General features: G+C 36.0%; 1 protein-coding gene across 4 annotated transcripts in view; it reads right to left on the reverse strand.

Moving 5' to 3' along the window:
• Nucleotides 1–486: 486 nt before the first annotated feature.
• LOC136848825 (WD repeat, SAM and U-box domain-containing protein 1-like) overlaps nucleotides 487–21,833 on the reverse strand; it is a 55,442-nt gene continuing 34,095 nt past the window's right edge. For 3 of the 4 annotated variants that reach the window (XM_067121565.1, XM_067121562.1, XM_067121564.1), the window contains 6 exons: nucleotides 15,469–15,668; nucleotides 12,487–12,719; nucleotides 6,869–7,096; nucleotides 3,914–4,061; nucleotides 3,140–3,289; nucleotides 1,025–1,709 (listed from right to left, as the gene is read on the reverse strand). In XM_067121565.1, coding sequence (XP_066977666.1) covers nucleotides 1,555–1,709; nucleotides 3,140–3,289; nucleotides 3,914–4,061; nucleotides 6,869–7,096; nucleotides 12,487–12,719; nucleotides 15,469–15,668 — 1,114 coding nt within the window. In that variant the 3' untranslated portion in view covers nucleotides 1,025–1,554. Of the gene's footprint in view, nucleotides 604–1,024; nucleotides 1,710–3,139; nucleotides 3,290–3,913; nucleotides 4,062–6,868; nucleotides 7,097–12,486; nucleotides 12,720–15,468; nucleotides 15,669–21,833 lie in introns of those variants that run through there. The other variant, XM_067121563.1, reaches the window with a different exon arrangement.

Below are 21,833 nucleotides of genomic sequence, written 5' to 3' on the forward strand. Positions count from 1 at the left end.
GGACTTTGTGCATATAGTCTGTGATTGCCAGCAGGCTGAAAGTGCAGATTTCCACTTCCAGATACTGACACGATAGCATCTAATTAGTTTTAACATGAAAAATCAAAGCCTTCAACCTAATTTAAACAATCAGCAACTTCCTAAAGATGCATAATAGCAGTATCTTATACAGTATTTTATGGTTGTAATGACTTTGCCGTTCCTTTGGGATAAATCTGTCTTTGCCTGTCCTCCTCCTCCAGCCTTTAACTTTTCTCCCACTAGCTTCATCACCAGAGAATTACAAAAAGAAAAACAGAAGCTGAGGTCAAGGTCCTAATAAACTTTCATTATTTAAAAAAAGGGTTGAAATGTTTCATCTTCATATTACAATGCCTCAACTGATACATCCACACTAAAGTAATATTTTCTTTTGCATTGCTATTCATGTAAGCAAACTAAAATCTACATTCTGCAATGCATCTTTGAAATTTGAAAACAGATTCCTTTTTCCTAACTTGCTGATACTAAAGACGTTCAAAATCAAAGGTCGTTTACTTACATGTTTACTACTGAGCATTACTTCAAGCAAGCTGCACCTGTCATCAGGATTCTCAAACCTTCCTTTTATAAAGGAAAATATAAAATTCAACGATGACTTACCTACACATTTTCATAGAAAGATCGCTATACTTTATATATTAAATCAATTGTCATTACTTTTCTGACAAGCCCCTTAGATTTTACTTGTCATCAATTTCTGTTTCAGAGTTGTAAAGGGAATTAACTTCATAAATTTGACATTACTCTCCTTTGTGAACATTGTTTCGTAAGTGTTGATTATTATGAAAACTTGCAGGCTACTATAAAAAAACATTTAAGCATTAACTGATAAGCTACAACAGTAAATGAAAATCTACTGACAAAACGTTTCAGATGATATACCTGTGTTCATGTTTACATGAATAAGTACTGCAACTTCGATGTAAAATACAGAACACTTATATCTTCCAAGCCGGTGATTTCTAGTGTTGACTATGGTATCTTTCTTTCAAAACTATAAGATCATGTTGGTGTGTTTTAATTTCAAGTTAGCCTGTTTTAATTTCAAGTTAGCCTACAAGATAATTTGGAAATTTCCAACAGTAATGTTTTTGTTGCCATAATTCAATTTCAGTTTTCTTAATTTAATAAAAAATGGTAGTTTCCTGAGTTACACACATTTACTAATTTAATTAAGGTGTTGTTCCATAGAAAAATTAGTCACCAATGGCAGTTAAAAATCTTTACTAAAATCCGCTGAGCCTGTCATGGTAAGATGTAGAGAATTAGTTACCTTAACTTTTGTCTAAAAATCATGCTAATTTATGATATCACTGTCGTAGTTTCTACTGTAGTACACAATGATGAGAAATTACTGGTAACTAAAATGGCTTTAGAACAACAGTCTTAAATATCACAATTGTTTCTTTGAATCTTTATGTTTAAACAATATCACAATTAATGCATTCTCATTCCTGCCTAGGTATGTATTTTCTTCCATCCCCCACATAATAAATTACCAAAAAAAAGGAATCATATGCTCTCCTCTTTGTACCTTTGAATTAGTGTTCGAAGAGTGCGGTTTGGAGTAAGCGTTAGGTGAGTTAACTTCTCATTAGTCATTGGACTAGTTCGTTTCCCATCAGCAAGCCAAGCCTCTAAAGCTACCCGCTCGTACGTAAAACCATCTGTAAATGAAAGTGGTCTTCAGTTCAACTAAAAATGCATGTGTATCATTGAATCCTTAATGAATACAGATAAATCTTATAAGCATTTTTATGTATCTTGCATCTAATTCCATATATAAACATAATATTTTTTTGCAAAAATAAATTTAGTTTTGAAAAGTCTAAGAAACAGGACTTTGTTATAAAATTAATAACCTTATTAGAGCAGATTACAGGTATTTGCTTAAAAGAAGTACAAATCTCTTGACTGGGAAAATGTTAAAAGTAGATCCAAGTAAAGAACAATTAACCAAGAGGGGTGCATTCAAATGGTGTACCACACCTAAATCAACCCTATTTTCACCCTAATTAGGAATGCAAGATTAATCAGATTTGAGCTCTGGCTGAAATTAGACACTCAAAGCTTATTATCTGACTGAAAAATATGTAGTTTTATCAAATTCTATTTTTAAGCTAGAGGGCTAATGTACCCTTAACAAAATTTAATGAGCAATAAGGAACTGAACAGGTGATATAAAATCATTTTCAGTTTGATTTTGTGGACTAATAACAAGAATGTACTTTCCAATACTACAGCAATGCAGGATCACATACGAATTTTCCAGATAACTACACAACTGGGTCTCTGTCAAGTAGTCAAGGAAAAGGAACCTACAGGTATTATTCTGGAAAGCAACTTCCCAGTTCCCAGAAGCTTACTCTCCAAGTGCAAATGCCGATGGGAAGGGCAACCTAACCAAATCAAGAAGAAAACAGGAATACTAAAGAGAAGGAAGAGTGGGGCTCAGCTGCGAAGGAAGGGACTGACATGTATTTTAAAAGAAAAACTTATAATACTTAGGCAAAACAAAAAGAAGAGGAGAATTTCAAAGCTTGGTAGAATACAAAACCCAATTATTACTGATTTCCAAAGTAAATGTAGGTAGAGGTGGCCTGACAGGTATTATTAGGATATCGGACGGAAGGAAGAATTTCCCCTTGAGCTCACCAAAATAGTACAAACATGCTGCCTTGGGAATGAGAGCAATACTCTTAATGAAGGAAAATAATTCCTACATACAACTGAAATCTCTTACAACACTTAAGGACCAGCTTATGAAGCACAATATCTTGGGCAGTGCTATAAACAACAATGATGAACTCTGCTGGAGTGAATGCTGACCAGGCCAAGCGAGGGGTGCAAAGCTAAAGAAGATAAGGTTAAAGGGAGGGATTCTTCTTCAGTGTACCATAAGGCAGCTGTCTTGATCCATGGGAATAAGGACAACCCAAAAAACATTTAAGAAAAAGGGAAGAGACTAAAATAATTTCACTCTGAAAACAGACATAAAACACTTACAGACGCTATAATAAATTTAGAGTTACAGAACACAAAGAAACCTCAGAAAAAATAATTCTCCGTTTCAGGATTACCTGAATCTACAACTTACCAGCACAAAGGACGGGATCCGTAAACAATTCTTTGGTAATTGGACAAAGGTACTCTTTTGGTGGAGCATTTACAGATGTCTTGGAAGCTGGTGATCCCGGTCCAGATTTCTGAATTAACCGAAGTATTTTGTTGCGATGACCAAGAGCATCTAAAAAAAAAAAAAAGTCCAATGCATGTAAGATCATTCTCTAAAAACACTTATACACTTGGCTAACCTTTATGGGACAGGCTAAATATATATTAAACACACCCCCAGGCTGGGAAAACTTTAAGGTTGACCAATTAAGAAAAAAACTCATCAATTGAAAGAAGATATGCCAATGTAAATGCTTATTCATTCCTGAGCCAACAGCTGTTTCAGCTTAATACTAACCCACGGCCTTCTCCAGAGCTAAACTAGATTTAAAATAGAACTACGCACCGTACATGAGTACAGCAAAATTTTTATTGGAAAAAAGAATCTGAAATTAAAATGTAACACAAATTTCCCAGTTTAGATAGTTAGTTATAAATGATTTGTTTAACCAGACCTCTGACCCCTTTTAGGACAAAGTTGAGATAAAGATATAACAAATTTTATTCGCAGAAGGTTTCTCTATTGATCCCCTGGCTACAGAGAAAGTCCCAGTAGTCTGCAGCCACTATGAATCCACAGTTTACAGTATATCCAGAAGCTTTTATGACACCAAATTTAAACCTGTTTGTACTCCACCATTTCTCTGTAAAAGTAGCTAAATTTTTATACATTATTTTACCTGCTAATATGACTTACCAACTCCAAGTTTATTCTCTAAAATGTCATCTGTCATTGTTAAAAGTTCCCGTCCATCAATAGCTTGAGAACGGAAATTATGTGAATATTCTGCCAATCCCTGCTCTGTTAACCAGCCACATACATCATCACAATTCCAATCAATAACCTGAAAAAGAATAACTCTTGGCTAATTTTCAACTGAAAAATTTTAAATGTCACAGGCAAAGTATCACAATTCTGGCACTAAATCTAAATAGAATGAGATTTTTGTGACCATTAAAGAAAAATCACCATATACATGCCATCTTTCATTCTACAGTCGACCCTCGTTAAGCCTGACCCCGTTAATCCGGATATCGGATAAGACAGACACTGAGGAGGGTCAGCCGATTTAAAATACATAATGTCTGACCACAATTTAAGATAGTTACTGTTCTTCCGCTCGTTGCGTACATTTTCTTTTTTATTTACCAAAGGTAAATAAAAAACTTTTCATTTACATTTTTATTTTATATATACTGTTCTGTATTTATACTGTACTAAACTGAAATGTTTTTACCTTGTAACCAATTTCGCTTGCGCACCATATATACCGTCATTAAGAAACACTACTGTCTGGAAGGGTAAGAAGTATCACAGCCAATCGTTGCGCATTAACAGTTTTACCTATCTGCTACCTGATTGGTAGCTACAGTACGATACTTTTTATGTGTTTTTAGGAACGAAAAGACATGTCAAAGGTAAACTTTACAGAGACAAAAGCCGAGTTACTGAACAATACTTGTGTTTACATGGCAAATGACATGAGAGAGAGAGTTGCTAGTTCTCTCTATGCAGCATAATTCTGTGTTTATGTGGCAAATGATAGAGAGAGAGAGACAGTTTATGTGGCAAATGAGAGAGAGAGAGAGAGAGAGAGAGAGAGAGAGAGAGAGAGAGAGAGAGAGAGAGAGAGAGAGAGAGAGAGAGAGAGAGAGAGAGAGAGAGAGAGTTGCCAGTTGCTTCTATGCAGCGTAATTCTATCCTCAAGAGATTAAAGAGAAGAATTTTGTTTTAAAGATATGTCAACGCAACATTAGTAAATATATTCTGAAGTAAAAAAAAAAATATAAATATATATATATATATATACTGTATATATTTTGTTGCTGAAGAATTTTGCACTCAAAGTAATAAGGAGGAATTCATTCTATTCTTCATGAAACCAGTAAAATACATACTCTATTAAAAATTACGTAGAACGTGGCCATGATCGTGATTATTTGACTGCTGATGGCAAAAATTACTCAATAATTTGCATTATATAATTATTTCTTCATGAAAATGTGAATTCAACAATAATTTTAACTTTAATATAGTGGTATGAAATATCCCACATCAGTCTGTCGTGGTGATGCGTCATCACTTGCGAATCCTATTCCCAGACCGTCCTCAGATTTACGACTGCAAACTGATGACAACGTCAGTAACAATAAAAAACAACCCCCTCCAAGATCGATACTCTGTCAACTTTTTGTTGGGGGTCCTTTTTTTTTGGAATTGGTACCACCAATTACAAAATTATCTGTAGCACAAAAACTAATAAATTGGCCCCAATTTTCATTTGCAGCCTCTCACAGGCATTACTTGCCAATTACCAACTTTTGCATTTATGTCACCAACAAGAATTCCCATACTTCTTTCTGGTATTTCATTTATAACGTTCTGCAGTTCTACATAACATTCATCTTTTATAAGGTATTTTCAGAGTTTATTCACTAGCGCATAGTATACTGTGATACTGAGCTCGTACTGTATTATTTTGAGCTAAATCTAGCGAACAGTAATTTACTGCTCTCTGCTCTCCAGTCAATTAGTTTTCTGCAACTGACGTTGAGATCATGCCCACTCCTCCTCTACCAATCCCATCTACTCTCCTGAATAAATATACACATTGCCCTCATCCATTCTTTCTTTTCCCATTTCCTTTGCATCATCATTCTACATAAAGTGTTATACTTTCCAACTAACACAAATGGGTACTGAGAACAACTGGCACTACCCTTGCTAAGAAATAAAGCAATCTTGAAGCCTCTGCAGGATCTGAGGGGATTGTTTCAGCCCTGGGCGAGTCCTCTACTGGAATATTGGGGATGTCCTCCAGGGTCACCAAGATAGACTTGGCAGCAATAAGCGGCTGAAACATGTTATCCCAAGAAGGTACTCTGGGCAGAGAGCCTCACCAAACACCTCAATCATTTCTTGAGGGGAGATGACAGCTGAGATCCTGAAGAGCCCCTGATAAACCTAACATCCCTGTGAGACCCCAAACCAGGAGTCAGCAGTTTTCCTCTCAAAGAGGAAGACACAACGTACATAATAGTAAACCTTTCAGAGGGAAACGTGATGGGGCCTTCTCCCTAAGACCTCACACTTTTTTTTTATTCAATTACTGACTGAAAGTTTCTGATGTACCTGTTAAATTTCTCGTAATACCGAAAGAGTTTTCATGATGTAATTTTCTCATGATTGCAAATAATTTTTTATCATGTAAATCAGCTGGATGTTTTTTATTGCCTACACTGAATACATGCTGTCTCTCAATGCATAGAATTTCTAAAGGAGAAATCTTTAACCTCATGAACTGAAGAACTTTTCAAGGTTAATTTGTTCACGCAATAAAGACACAAGTAATTCAAAGACGAATTTATGGTAAGCCAACATTCTTTAGTTTTCTTAAAACCTGATTATCTCCAACTTTTCACTTCTGACTTTCCTTTTAAAATCTGTAGCTGTCACAGTTGCTAGGTGGAATTTTATGAAGTTGAATATTTTAATGTTCCTTCCTATATAATACATGTAATAACAACAATGAAAAACATTACACCCCTAAAACTTACAAGTCTCAATGCAAAGTTTTCCATAAAAACTACAAATAACACCAAAATATCAAAGGAAAATAACACCAAAAAATAAAAGGAGGCAGCACTTTACCTTTATATTTTCACGATATCTCTGAGATGGAAACTTGGCTGATAGTCTCTTTCCTGCGTGAGATGACACCGATACTTTATTAATGTTATTAGTGACACCTTCTACTTTCCATATATGAATAACACGGTCACCGCTTCCCGCTGCAAGCAAAGCTCCATCATCACTGAAGGCACATGAGGTAACATAACGCTTGTGACCCTCTAGTACACCTAGAGGAATTAGTTTTATCTGGAAAGTAATGATTCAACAGATAAACCGTGAAACTGAAATATCTTTGAATGCAATTCATAACATATATCGTACAATATATTACACCAGTGTACCTACTACACTAAGTTATTCGTCTAATTAATTTTCTGATCCATGCTGAATCAGAATAATGCCCTAGTAAAAGAAAAATGTGAAATTCTACTAAAGTACTGTGATACATTTCAAATTACGGTACATGGATTCCAAGTCGAACTACAACTTTCACGGCCATTCAATATCATTCATAGCTACCTCAAATTTCACTCTTAAGGGTACCTTGGTAAATAACAAATCCAAATCTGAACTTAGCAATTTTTCATTGTGAAAGGGAGTAATGTATCTGCATTACTGAATTTTATATAATCACCGTTTCAAGATTCTATACGTAATAGAACCTGAATTTGAAATGATAGGTCTTCAGTAAATGGAGGATTTTATAGACAGAAGTGTCTGGTTGCAGGAAGGGCATTCTACTTACCTCAGTTCTAGCAAATCTGTACATGGAACATTTTGAAATTGTAATAAGAAACCCATTAAACCTACAGATATGGCCTAAACGATGTATGCGTATGACATTAACATTTTTACATCACAGAGATTTTGATACATATATAACTATTGCAACCTAAGAGCTGAAATTCACATGGTAGACAGGTATTATAGATTAGAATAAAGTAATAGAGCGTTTTTTCAATTTTTTTTTCAAATATTTTTCGACTTTTGAAAAATCTTGGATCGATTTCATGGAAAAATAAATCCCAAAAATATTTTTGGGACAAAATAAAAAAAAACTCTCTATAGTTTTGTAGACAATTTATTTAGCTTTCATTTGCTTTTTGTTTCACTGAGATAGACGTCTGAGTTTCCATTTGAAGGTCGATAACTTTAGTTTTGAGGTATCGGCCTCCAAAGTTTTATGATGATATTTTTTGCTTGTCTGTCCATTTATTTGCTTGTTGTCTCACACTTTGAGGTTTTTATGACAAACTTGATATGTTATATCATATTGGTGTTATCTGTGATTATTAATTTATGTGTATTGAATTATATTTTATGTATTTAGGCTCCTGGTCCCCCCCTCTTTCCTCTCTCTTGGATTCATTTCTTCCTTTCTCTTATGGAACATAGATGTTTAAATTTTCTTGGTCTCGGCATGGTTTCTTCTGAACAAAGAAGTATTGCAAAGCCGAGAGAAATACAAAAAATTGATTTGCAAAGTAATATAAGTGCGCTGAATGAAAAGTGTGTCAAAACACGGGCGAGGTTGGGCAGCGTGACGTCTTGCTTCGTCGAGAGCTGAGCTGCCACTGATTGCCCAAGTGGGCACACTCCTTCACCCAACAGAGCCTCTACGCACTTGCGTAGGATATAGTTGCCATATACCGCATTTAGATATTCTTCTTTGATAGCTAAACTGAAATTACTACCGATATACTGAAGTTATCGTGACATTATACGAAAAACTTAATTTTCTCAGTGATAGTAGGGTTACGGTTTTGGCTTATAACTCCATAACTATTGCAAATTTTTAATAAAATTTTCTGAAAATATAGTCAAGAGATGTAAGAGTCCGTATGTGAAATATCAGGAAAAATTTGGATTCTTCGATTTTTTCGTCAAACACTCCCCTTAAAGTTGAAACTTGAAAGAAATTTATATCATCTATCTTTGGATCAGGCAGCTCATCTTCTATTCCACCACTACTAACAGATGATGGTAGACTGGTTACTGGCCCTAAGGAAAAGGCTGAACTGCTTCATTGATCTTTTGAATCTAATGCAATCAGCAGAGGATATCCCTCTCCCTGATAATTATTATCCTGAACCTATTCTTACAAAATTTGTATTTTGCTCTATGGATGTTAAGAAAATTCGTGATAATCTCGATAGCTGGGATGGAGAAGATCCTGGTTGCTTCTTTCCCCTGTTTTTTAAAAGGTTTCTATTGTGTTGTCTCCTGAGATTAAAAGATTCCATAGATTTTTATGTTGACATATTTTTGTGGATGAGCACAAGCTTAGTAACACAGTGCTTGTTCCATAGAATGGCATTACCTGCAGACTGCAGTAACTACAGGCCAATATCTATTCTCCCTGTGCTCTCCAAAGTTGCTGAAAAACTTATTTTCAAGCCACTGTTCAAGTATATGGAATCCAGAGAATGGTTAGCTGACAGTCAACATGCATATACGAAGCAGTTTGGTGTCTGTGATGCTCTTTTAGATTTGGCATGCCATTTACAAGAAAAACTTGATAAGAGTTTTCAGCGTGGAGTAATTCAAATAGATTTTAGTGCTGCTTTCAATTTAGTACTGTAAATCACAAGGCACTTATTTATAAATTTCAAAATACTGGAGTGGGTGGATGTTTTAGGATTACTGAAAGATTTCCTTACAGGTAGGCAGCAGTGAGTTGCTGTTGATGGGATCTTTAGTGCACTAAGGCCTATTGCATCTGGAGTTCCACAGGGTAGTGTTCTTGGTCCACTGTTATTTTTTTGTGTATACAAATGATATGGTTGTTGGTCCAGAAAAAAAAGATTGTTAAGTATGCTGATGATGCAACACTTGTGGGTGTAGTCAAGTCTCCACTTATGAGAAAAAAGCCTCCCTTAGTCTCAATCATGACATGGACCAGATTAGCGAATGATGTAGTCAGTGGGCTATGAGGCTGGTTACCAGAACTCGTGCTGATTTTCCATCACACGTTCCCCTTCTGGTGGATGGGACTCTGCTGAATGAATCTGAACTTTTAACTATACTTGGTGTTAATTTTGACTCACATTTTACTTTTGAAAAACACCTAACGAAAATGTCAGCAAATGCTGCACATGAGTTAGGTATTGTTCATAAGGCCTCATATATTTATAACAATGATAAAATCATTGCAACCTATTTTAGGTCATTTGTCCTTCCTTTGCTAGAATACTGCTCTCTGGTGCCGTCGCCTTCATCAAGAAGGAATATGAAGAGGGTAGAATGCTTGGGAAGGCTCTTGCTGGAACTAGCTACCCTCGTCCATGTACTCTCTATCCAACCAACGGACCAGGATTTTGAAGAATTTCTTGGTCTGTACAAAATGTACTAAGAAAGTCAGGCAGCTGCATACAATGATAGAGGCATGGGATAATTTTGAGGAAAGAGACAGAAATTTTCCAATGGCCTTAATGAACTGATGCAGCCCTATCGTAACACCTTTGTGGACATGTTCAATTACCTCAAGAAGGTGGTGCCTCCTGAAACCCCTGACGAAGCGCCTCCTGAAGAAGGGGAAGGAGAAGCGCCCTCAAAGGAGATGTAACTCCTCTACTTTGCTGTGCAGTCTATCTTCGTCATTCATCAGACTGCACAGCTAATTCATCATCATCACCAGTCAGTACCCGTATGATTGAATATTACAGTATTATTATTATGTATTACTGTATTATTACAGGTACCCAGTGTATGTTATGTATTATTATTATTTAATCTTATTACTATTATGTACAGTAGTGTCATTATTACTGCACATTATTATTTAATGTTATTATAATAAATATGAAAATACAGAATACTGCTCCACAAAAAGCGAAAAAATCCCTGAATGGGCCAGTTTCCCGCGAATAATTTATACATATGTTCCACAGAAAAATCCACGAATGGGCCTGTTTACCGCGAATAATTTATAGACGTTCCACCGTAAAATTCCACGAATCACTGAGTCTGCGAATCCCAGGGGTCGACTGTAGTAGGAAATATAGATATAATTGGAAAGGCCCTGATCCAAGATGCCTACGGCTGCTGGAAGCATTCTTGATACAGCAGGAGAAGGCCTTATTGAACACCACTCAAGAAGTTCTCCTCCTGCCCACCAACATTAGGTGGCCTATTGCACAAAGACCTGCACCAGACACCACGAGAAGTGACATTCCTGACCGGGAAACAGGATTCTGCGAGCCGCTCCATGACTAATCAGAATATTTGTCGGGTAATACAAAATAGTGACATCACGCACCAGCCTGCGGCTCAGCAAGGCTGCAGCAGCAAGACCGTCAACCTCAAGTTTTTGGCCAGAGAGGAAATCTCGCCAGACAATCAACAGTGCCCATTACTCCTCAGTCAATCACCACTCAGCACACAGTTGACCCCCTGCTGACGATCTCGTATACAAAGAGCAGGACTTACCGAGAATGACAGCCTACTCCCGTCTTTCGGCATGATCATACTCGGCAGAGCCTGAGTGAAACGTGGCCTAGAACCAAAGCTAGCAAAGATTTTCTACAGAAGGAGGACAACTCTATGGAGGATGAAAACCATATTTCAGTTACCATCATCGGTACTCCGTAAATGATACTATGCCGTACTGTATGATGTATTTGTCAGAAATAAAACTACACCCTGATTTGAAACTGCTATCCTCTCCGAGAAAGACATACATTGGTGAGTTACTGGCAGAATGCAGTAACCCTGAAAAATCAGTTACTAAAAAGATAGAGAAAACTCTATATTAACTGAATGCAGTTAATACAGCTATTACTTTCAATAATAATAATAATAATAATAATAATTACAGCATGTAAAAATAAATTGCTTGTCAGTCCAACTTTTTATGTATCTAATATCCATTTCTTCAATTATAATGAGATATCATTATCCATTTCTTCAATTATAATGATATATCATTATAATTGAAGAAATGGATATTAGATATGCAAAAAGTTGGTTTCCTGTGATATAACACAATTTCTAGTATATCCAGGATATCCATAATTATATATTAGCATACCCAAGTAAGAAATTCTATTCTTTTTCCATTCTACTTCATAGTTACTGTTTGGCAGAAGGTTGTTTATTTTGTTGAAGAGCATAACAAAACCCCCCTAGATTAGATTCCAAAAAAGTCAAAATATCATCTACATACCTCATCAAGACCCTATCTTTAGGCTTAACAGGGTTTACCATTACAGTTTCAAAATCCTCCATGTACAGATTTGCTAGAACTGGGTTAAGTGAATTGCCCATGTTACAACTAAATACAGTACCTGTCTGTAAATACCCATATTAAATAAAAATAATTTTAATGAATGCACATAAACACTAAATTTAAGTTTTTGCTGACCAAGCATGAAATAGTCAGCATATGAAGCAAATTTGTTAGACAAGAATGCTAGCACACTATATCAATTATGAGTACACTGGTAAATAATGAATCCACATCTACTTCCTACATTTTACATCGCAAAGAGAAATACAGTATTTGCATCACAAAATTTTGTGCAAAAGTCTTCACACTGTTTTGAGGGGAAAATGCCCAGAAGAAGGTGTTTTTTCTCCCTTTCATCTGAGGTCAGTAATCAAAACAGAAAGCATAATTTTTAAAAAATTATACTCACAGGATCCCAAAGCCTGACAGTCTTGTCCCCTGAGGCAGAAGCAAGGATATGTCCACTTGTACTGAATCGAACACACATAATTGACGCTGCATGACCATATAAAGTGTGATGAGGAGCAATTATCGGCGAGTTGCTCCCACCCACTATTTGGCCTCCAACTTCCACAACCCACAGGCGTAATTCATTGTCCTGTCCACCTGTTGCCATAAGATACTGTTTGCCCAAAACACTATCTGAAATTGACATTAAGATTGAGAATTAAAACCTTGAATTACAAGAAAAGCAAAAAAAAGTGCCGGTTCCTCACTAAAATAAAAAAAAGTGCCTGTTCCTCACTAAAAAAAAAAGTGCCTGTTCCTCACTAAATTAAGCAAACTTATTTGCACAGTAAAAAAATTTGATATGATATACTTGACTTCTCATTTGCAATCTTTCCATTATCTTTTCTTATAACAAATGAAAAATCATGTAAAGAACTACACTGAACATACATCACATCAATCATTCAATACAAAATCACAATACAGTCTAAACCCGGCAACTCCCATTAACCAGGACTTTTGTTAATCAGCCGCCATTAGTTCTCGAGCGGCAACACATGTCGTTTCCATTCTGGATATTTTCAGAACTCGAAACTGAAACTTGCTTCATAAATACACAAGCAGAGTTTATTTCCAACAAACACATTCTGTGAAACTCAGAAATATAAAGCATACAAGAGAACTGTATTTTGAGTACTTACTTGTGTATCATCCAATATCGTGTATCGTGCAATCATTAAAATTTTGTCCAAAAACATGATTTTATCATATACATCATGTATACTGGAAGATGTATTTATAGTAGATTACACCAGGCCAGGCTTTCTATGCCTGTCTCAGTTTTGGTAGATACCACTGATACTGGATCATCCTCTGTTCGGAGAATTCTGAAAGAACAGTAAGCGGAATTTCCCTATCACAGACGCCTGCTTGAACTGATTGAGCAAGGCAGCCATATCACCACTGCCTGGCAGGATAGAAGTCCCAGATAAATCACCATACTTCCATACAGATGGAGTTGGGTGGGCCCCATCAGGGTCCCCTCAATATCTGATTGTTACATGGGATAGCCTAGATTCTCATCTGAGGTATCTCCTGCACACCAAAAGATGGTGTTCCTGGATCTTCCAGATTCAAAAGGGAAATTTGTGGATATTTCCAATTCATGCTGGGTATAAATGATATCTCTCCTAAGAAAATCTCTCTTCGTCTCCATCAGAGGAGTCAAAGTGGAAGGTCCTAGAACCAGCTGTTTTGGAATATTAGCCCAAGCTTGGATTCTGCTCAGAAGGAATGGAAATGCACTGCCGGAGCTCTGCCAGAAAGATGTGCTAGTCTCCTCCTTCCATACTCCTGCTGAAATCTAAGACCCATAAGACAGCTTAAATTGAGCTCTTTCATTATTTACACTTGCTGCAAAGAGCATATTACATATTTTATACATGTCTAGCAACCAGCCAGATTCTCTTTGATTCCTACAAGGACTGTGATCAAGGTAGGTGGTTTGACACACACACACACACACACACACACACACACACACACACACACACACACACACACACACACACACACAAAAAGCTGACTGAGCAATTTGCTGCGGAGCAGGTGATGTGTGGGTTCTGCATAATAGTAGCCCTGTAGTGTAGTGATAAAAGGAACAAGTGTATATTTATATTTGAAACTACCTAGTGTTAGCTACCTATAATCACTGTATGGGCAGCTAACACTTATAATTAAACAGGCTGACTTGGTCACAAGTATGTTTCCACAAAATGCTGTTAGGTATCATGATCAATGGGTAATATTCATTGCACAGTAGCGTAATGTATTAAAATATTAATTCATAACTACTAAAATAATACTGCCTCAAAGTGTTTTCTCACAATTGCTTCCAAACTCAATTAGGAAAGAAAATAAATGGGTACCCACACAGTGTATTGCTATACATTTTTAAAACTTTGTTTACCAGGTGCATTTCCAAGCACCAGGTAAAGGTTATAGACTACGTTAGTTGATACATCATTAAAATCATTGCTTACCAAATTTATATAAAATTATTATCTAAATGATTTTAATTTGTTTGGCAAAGCTCACCATTATAAATATGTACCTTTATATTTCCATACAAAAAAAGACATCACAAGAAATTTTCTTCTTAATACCTGTGATGTCACTACCGGCAGAGTAATACCCCTTAGAAGTAGTCACATGAATACATTTCCATTAATAATTGAAAAGGCCCCTGATATTAACTGGGGAACTTTCTGTATCATAAAATCCATTTAGTTTGATTATAAAATAAAATAGGAAAAAACTGGTCTTTAGTAAACACCAAGGCTTGTAAGCCAAGCACAACTGGGAACTGCCATCACGCCTACATTTTGTAACCAAGAAGTTAAACTAACAAGATTTCCCCTTTTTGATAAAACTAGTATTATATGATGTTAAAAAAGTCATTGACTAATGAGTTCCAATAACAAAACTCCGTAATATTATTGCATTATTGTTAATTATCACTTGTGTAGACAGGAAAACACAGAATGGCTATTATAGTATAGCCTAGCAATCTAACCCTACCCTCTTACCTTGTGGGAGACCCACCAGCTCCTGATTTTAACAAATACTGTATTAGGCTACCTGTTGAAATTTTCAGGAACTAAAATTTTTTACTTGGTCTTAAAATATCTAAATAACTTTCATCTTCAGAGAAATTCTCCATGACGATCAAGACAAGAGACAAAGCCCTCTTGTCTTGAGTCCTACATATTCTATCACTGTACCAGCAAGCACTGTTGTGGCCGAGACCCACTATAAGAGAATTCTTTGACATTGGTTGGTCTCTCTTATGGATCCCGGGGGGGAACCATGAGAGTAACTCCTTTCAAGATGAACAGCAGCTATGCTATAAAAAAAATATGATTATCAAAACAACAATTACCTTCTTTACCAATAGCTGGACTAAAATGAAGTGTACTGACTCCTAAGTCATGGGCCTTTGATTTGATGGCTATGGGGACTGAGTGACCAAATCGGGCATCCCAAATTCTCAGTTCTCCTCCACTACTGCCCGTCGCTAAATAACTGCTGTCTGGAGTGAAACCAACTGTTGTTACTGTTGATTCATCACCACTCATTCTCCTGCAAAGATAAAAACTTTTCTCAAGAAAAAATAAAATTGTTTTCTGTGATTTAAACAAGGCCTTTGTTTGATCAAAAAGACTAGATTAAGCAATAATTCCTTGGTTGCCTAAAATATTTAAACATTGCTGAATATCATTCTTTTTTATGGTAAGTTACAGTAATAAGCAACTTCTTTTGCCAGATTTTCGTTATACAGTATAACAAAAAGTCTGCAAATTTTTTATGGAAAGAGAATGTTGAATTGACTTGGATAATATGGCCAGGAGTGGTTGTTCATCTGTACAAAAGTTGGGCAAGCTGAGATAGATGTTGCTTAACAGTGTAGAGTAGTGTCTATTCTTTACATTTAGCCTTTGTGATAGCTCTCTTTCTCAAGTATCCTCTGCGGCTGTCATTGCTGGGGCAGTGGATGCTGGTGATGTCAAAAGACTTTAGCTGATTTTCAATTAAGAGATGCGATTTGTAAGAGGCTGGAGATGTACACCTCAGGCATGCTGAGGAAGATTCTCGGCAAACTAATCAATCACCACCAACCTCTCCCTCCCTTTCCCCAAGCTCTCCTATAACATCCTTATGATATAACTTCCAGTTTATTTGATCCTACATATGAATAAGGGGCGAGTTAATTAACCATTGTGAGTTAAACCTCTAAAAAACTGGGACATACACCCAGACACCTATACTGTACATTAAACTGAGTTACCTTCACTGCAAAAACTTTGAACGCTATACAGCACCAACAATACTCCTAGAAATAAATATGGCTTACAACTCTTATCCTTGCCCCAATAAGGTTCAAGTTAGGGATTTGACAGCTTGAATCCTCCCAATTTAAACTGAGATTCCGACACATAAAGCTATGGGTTTGTTATTAAACAAAGAGTTTCATCTTATAAAAACTAGTTTTTTAATATAAACCTATAAATTAATGGGCCTCAACCATACCCCATATTACAAATGCCAAAAGTTTTTCATACAAAAAATGAGGTGGGTTGTTTTGAGGCATGTGTACTGCTCAACCAACTCCTGAGGTTCGCCAAGGAAAATTTCAGGGCAAGTGTAATGGACACATTATTTGGTTGTGATAAAATTTATTAGCTTTACTTAAAAAACTAAATCCTATCTGCTCTAATTTATCGTGCATCCATGTACATATCCTATATCCCAATTCTAGCAAACCTATTTATTTGATTTCCTACTGGGACCTCCTCTTGATGAATAATTTGTATGTATGTCTGTTGGAAAGGAGGAGAGGTAATCTCATTCAGCATGTGGATCCTTGGTGCACAAAGGTTTTTAGCATGCAGAATGTAGAGCTGCAGTGTCATTCACTAGATTCTGGTACAATATTATTCGTTGAAGTGCCACTTTCGGTGCCAGGAAGACGGTATTCAATCTTAAATCTCCACCATCTATTCCTTATACAGTGCTACCCCGCTTTTTCGCTCTTCACTTTTTTGCGCTTCATTTAGTCGCTGATTTTTGTGGAACACATTACTGTATTCACTTTTCAGCAGGGGAACTTTCACTAGTTCGTGGATTTTGTAGATAAAAATCTGTATTTAGTCATGAACACTGTATGAAAAAATACAGTAATTAGTGAATAAACAGTGTTGCTCTACGAAAAAACCAAATTAGTGATAATTTTAATTGTTTTTACCAATATATAAAGAAAACGGGACGACTTCAATACTATGAGAGAAAACGACTATGCTTACGTATATACAGGGAACTTGATTAGTTGTCAAACATTCTGTAAGACAGATTTATTTACTATGTATTAAAGATTTATTTAATTTGTATTACAGATTTATTTAATTTGTATTACAGATTTATTTAATTTGTATTAAACATTTTATAGATATTTTGCTGTTTACATTAATGTAATATTTTAAAATCAGAAAATCACTGTTATAAGCATTTTAGGGGCGTATATACATAAGAGTAACAGTTATAAAAAGGTACTAATCTAAGATGACTTTGGGTGTTTTGGGATGATGGTTTGGGGTATATTTTTGTTTGAATTGATATTAAATTGTTTTAGTATGATAATTTAAGGTATATTTTTGTTTGAACTACTAAATTAGGCAGTGAACTTTTAAAACACAGTTATAAGCATTTTAGTTTAAGGGGTACAGGGTATTTGGCAGTTACTAGCATTTTTAGAGGGGATTTTGCATTTCCACAGTGGGTTCTGGAACCAATCCCAGTGAAAAAGTGGGGGAGCACTGTACTGTATATCAACAAAATTTTTTTCCAAACCTATATCACATAATTCCTAATACTTTACATATTAAAACATTGAAGAACTCGACTCATGACACTAAATAATTTATGCAAGAGAAACTTTAATGGAATACAAAATTAACACTACAAGCATGTGGAACCTTTAGTAATACTGTACAGTATAGGAAACCAATAACATTAACAATAATAAATTTTACAAGCATAACTGCTTCAAAAGAGAAACATTATAATGTGAATCAACATAAACTTAAAATAACATGTAATAGTCATTTTATTTCTACTATTTTGGCAGTTAGGAATAAGGATATAATTTCTACTATAGTACAGTATATACACAAATCCAATAAATGTACAACGGTACCAAAAGAACTTTAAATAAAAGAACTTGCTGACAGAGCAAGTGAATAAAAAGCCAACTAACTTGTGGCTATATATGAAGAATATGTTTAGAACCAGAGGGGCCACACATTTTAGTTTTAAATTTGTATCATGCTGTGATAAGAAAACATGAAAAGGCATAGTCCAACAGGAACATAGTACAGTAATCTACTTCCAACAATACCACTTAATTTGCATTTGATTAACCCTTAACGGATGGATCCCAAAACAGGTTCTGGGTGGTGGACGCATCCCCTCTGAGGAGTATTAATATTACGCGCCTTATGATTTGGCTTTATCGAGCGGGAAAGAGTTTCCATCAATTCAAAGACCCATAAATGAATAGTGGCAATTAAAGAAACCAGCTCAGCTCAATCGTAGGTGTCTCGGGCAGATTAGTATTGTTCCTGACTTGAAGGGGGAATGTCCTCTCTCTCCCATGACATCTTTTTATTTCTTTGCTCATAAATATACCCACGGATTGCCGTTGGTTTTAGTCCTTATCTTTTATGATATGATGTCAGTTATAATTGCAATTTTGCAAAGAAATATTAGAAAAAAACATGTATACCTCCAAAAGAGTTACTGTATCTCGCGATCTCTGTAAATTTATGTGAATATTTTACAACCTATTCAGAATTTGTTACTGATTTTAGTTCTTATCTGTTATGATACTGTGTGGGCGGTAATTATAATTTTACAAAAAAAAAAAATAAATTGTTAGAAAAAACATGTATAACTTGGTAAAATTTATGAGTGTTTTGTAAGAGGCCACACACAGAGTTGAAAATAGTCACTTTCGACTTCCTGTAGAAGGTAGGGAAAATTTTGTATAATTTTTTTTCTTCCACCGTGTGCATTTGCATATCTTCCGCTTTCCTTTGATGTGTTTTTTTCTTAAACTGGCCAACTTTAAAGTCTGCCTGGTCTGGGGAGTTGCATGATATATAATTAGCCCATCCCTTAAGGGTTAATTACCTCTATTACAACGTCTAAATTAAAAAATCAGGGTGTATAAAATTTATACACTAGAATATAAAAAAATCTACACAGTAAAAATACTAGCACAGTAACAACAAACCTAAAAGTGTAACCAATAAGAATTGGAGATAATTATAGTTAAGAAGACAGCAAAAAAGATGCGGAAATTATCCAAACAATCTGACTCATTGTACAGCAGTAGAATCATCCAAAACCACAGAAAGAAAATTTCTTGACCAAATGCAAATTCACTTGTTAAATACAGGAAACTCAAAGAACATACTTTTACACCTTCAGTCAAGATAGTTGATCAGGTGACAAACGATTTCTTATCCTTTTTGCGTGACAAATTAATGGGAAAAATCAACTTAGAAGTGTTTGTGATTTGCACACTATGCAATTATTTGCTAACATCATTTTAAAAATTCAAGCAATTGTTAAAATAACTCCATGTTTTTATGGAACTTACTGAAAATTATTCAGGGGATTAATTTCTTTTTAAGAATGTCAATAATTTCCACTGAATATATGAAGCAGAAAGGGAAATAACCTCTTTTTTATTGTTACTTTCATAAACTGCTGAGCTGTAGGTATTGAATTTTCTATTTCAAGTCTCGGGGATTTTCTTCATCTTCTTTGCTCACTCAAGATCAGTATACATTTTAGAGAGTTAGCACAAGGAAATAGTTATTAAACTATTAATTGTTATATACCACATTATGTCAGATTATTACTTTCACGAAGCATTTGTAACACAACTCACAAATCATAATGATACAGTTATGCAAACACTGAAATAGTGATCAATCACTGAAAAATATTTCAAGTGATGTAACGACCGAGAACCTGGATACTTCACCATCTGGAATTGTTATTCTGCATATATTTATAAGGCTGAGGAGCATAACCATCATGGAAATGTTCTAAAATATACAGACCAAACATGAGCCTAACAACCTGAGTGCAAAACTCACTGGGAATAATTGCTAGGGTAAAGAAGTAAAAAGTTTGACTGTCTTTGACTCTCATTTTATAGTGTATTGTTCCATCACCTATCAAGGAGATATTCAATATAATGGATAAGCTTGTACTTGCTCTTATGTTTGCCTATATTGTAATCTTTATTTTTACATTATTTCAATTATTGACTCTGTTTTCCAATTCATTTTAAATTACCTCTCTCTCTCAACATTACTTCATGCCTTTAGATATCACAGTTTCAAAACATAAAGTGGATACACAACCCAGGAAACACAAACACTAATTTTCAAAGTACAGTTCTCACGAGCAGCATTTACTGTATCTTCAAGGATGGAAGACACAGCTTGAAATCTTTGGAAGAGATTTCTGTAAATCCTAAGGCAATACAGTATTATCTATAGAATCTTCTCATCACTGCAGTAATGTCTCAACGGAAATGAATATAGTATGCAGCTCATTGCTGGGCTATTTAATCTGATGATGAACTTGGTTCTCTTGAGATATTAGCCTGATTTTGTATGTAATCAAAACCTACTTACAACAAATACTGATGCAACTGTAACTCAGTAAGCATACATACAAGCTCTAAAAATATATAATCCAATCATAAATGAGAGCTAAGTTTAAGAATCTGACAAGAGGTGATGATGAACAAGAGTTAATTACAGTATTACTAAAACGACATTTTTATGATAAAATCAAACTTTATATATGCTTACCAAGTAATCACATTGCTTACAGTTTCACTTGCCGGCAGCTCAAAAAATTTGAAATTCCTAATAGCACTAGTGTCGGTGTACATGACTAGACCCAGCCCACTTTCGAGGTCAGCAAGGGATGACTTCAGCAGAGAGCTCAATTGTTTTTGCCTCTGATGACATTCATCTCAACCTGTAGCGATGTGGCGGCATGGCCATAAGTGCTTCTACTTAAGTGGGACACTTTGCGGCGTATGGAGTACTTACCAGAAGCTGCAGGGCGCTTGGAGTCTTGAGGAGGCTCAAGTGCTAGGGGAAGATCGAAAGCTTCTGGGCGCTTCAACGAAAAAGAGCGTCTGGCCACCTCAGGGTAACTGACTGCGTCAGGGCGCCTGGCTGCTACAGGGCACTTGTCTGCTTCATGGCACTCATCAAAGCACTCCACCGATACGGGACGTTCAGAGGGAACAGGGCACTTACGAGAAATCTGGAGCTGTTCGCCCAAAAGGTGCAGTGAGCTAGAACCTCGCTCCTGGTGCTGAGGAGAGGAAAAATGCTCCAGACTATCCCACTTGCTACATGAAGGTTGAGGACTAAAGGAAGGCTCCCTCATTCTCTTGTAAGGGAGATGCGAGGACTGATCTCTACCCGAGAAACGTTTCTTAAACGGGCAAGATTCATCGGGGAGGCGACAAAGACAGCTCTTACGAGGCAAGGACTCCTCTGAACTTGATGAAAGCCGATGCACTTCTGAGACACCTTTCCAGCAGCTGTCTCTAGTTGCAACCTGGGATGCAACAGGATGGACTGAGGGGACCCGCCTGCCCATGGGCAGACCCCACTGACCTCCCTTGGGCTGTCGGTATGCCTCCTCCCA

The sequence above is a fragment of the Macrobrachium rosenbergii genome, chromosome 19, assembly GCF_040412425.1.
Source record: "Macrobrachium rosenbergii isolate ZJJX-2024 chromosome 19, ASM4041242v1, whole genome shotgun sequence".
In the NCBI taxonomy this organism is placed as follows: domain Eukaryota; kingdom Metazoa; phylum Arthropoda; class Malacostraca; order Decapoda; family Palaemonidae; genus Macrobrachium; species Macrobrachium rosenbergii.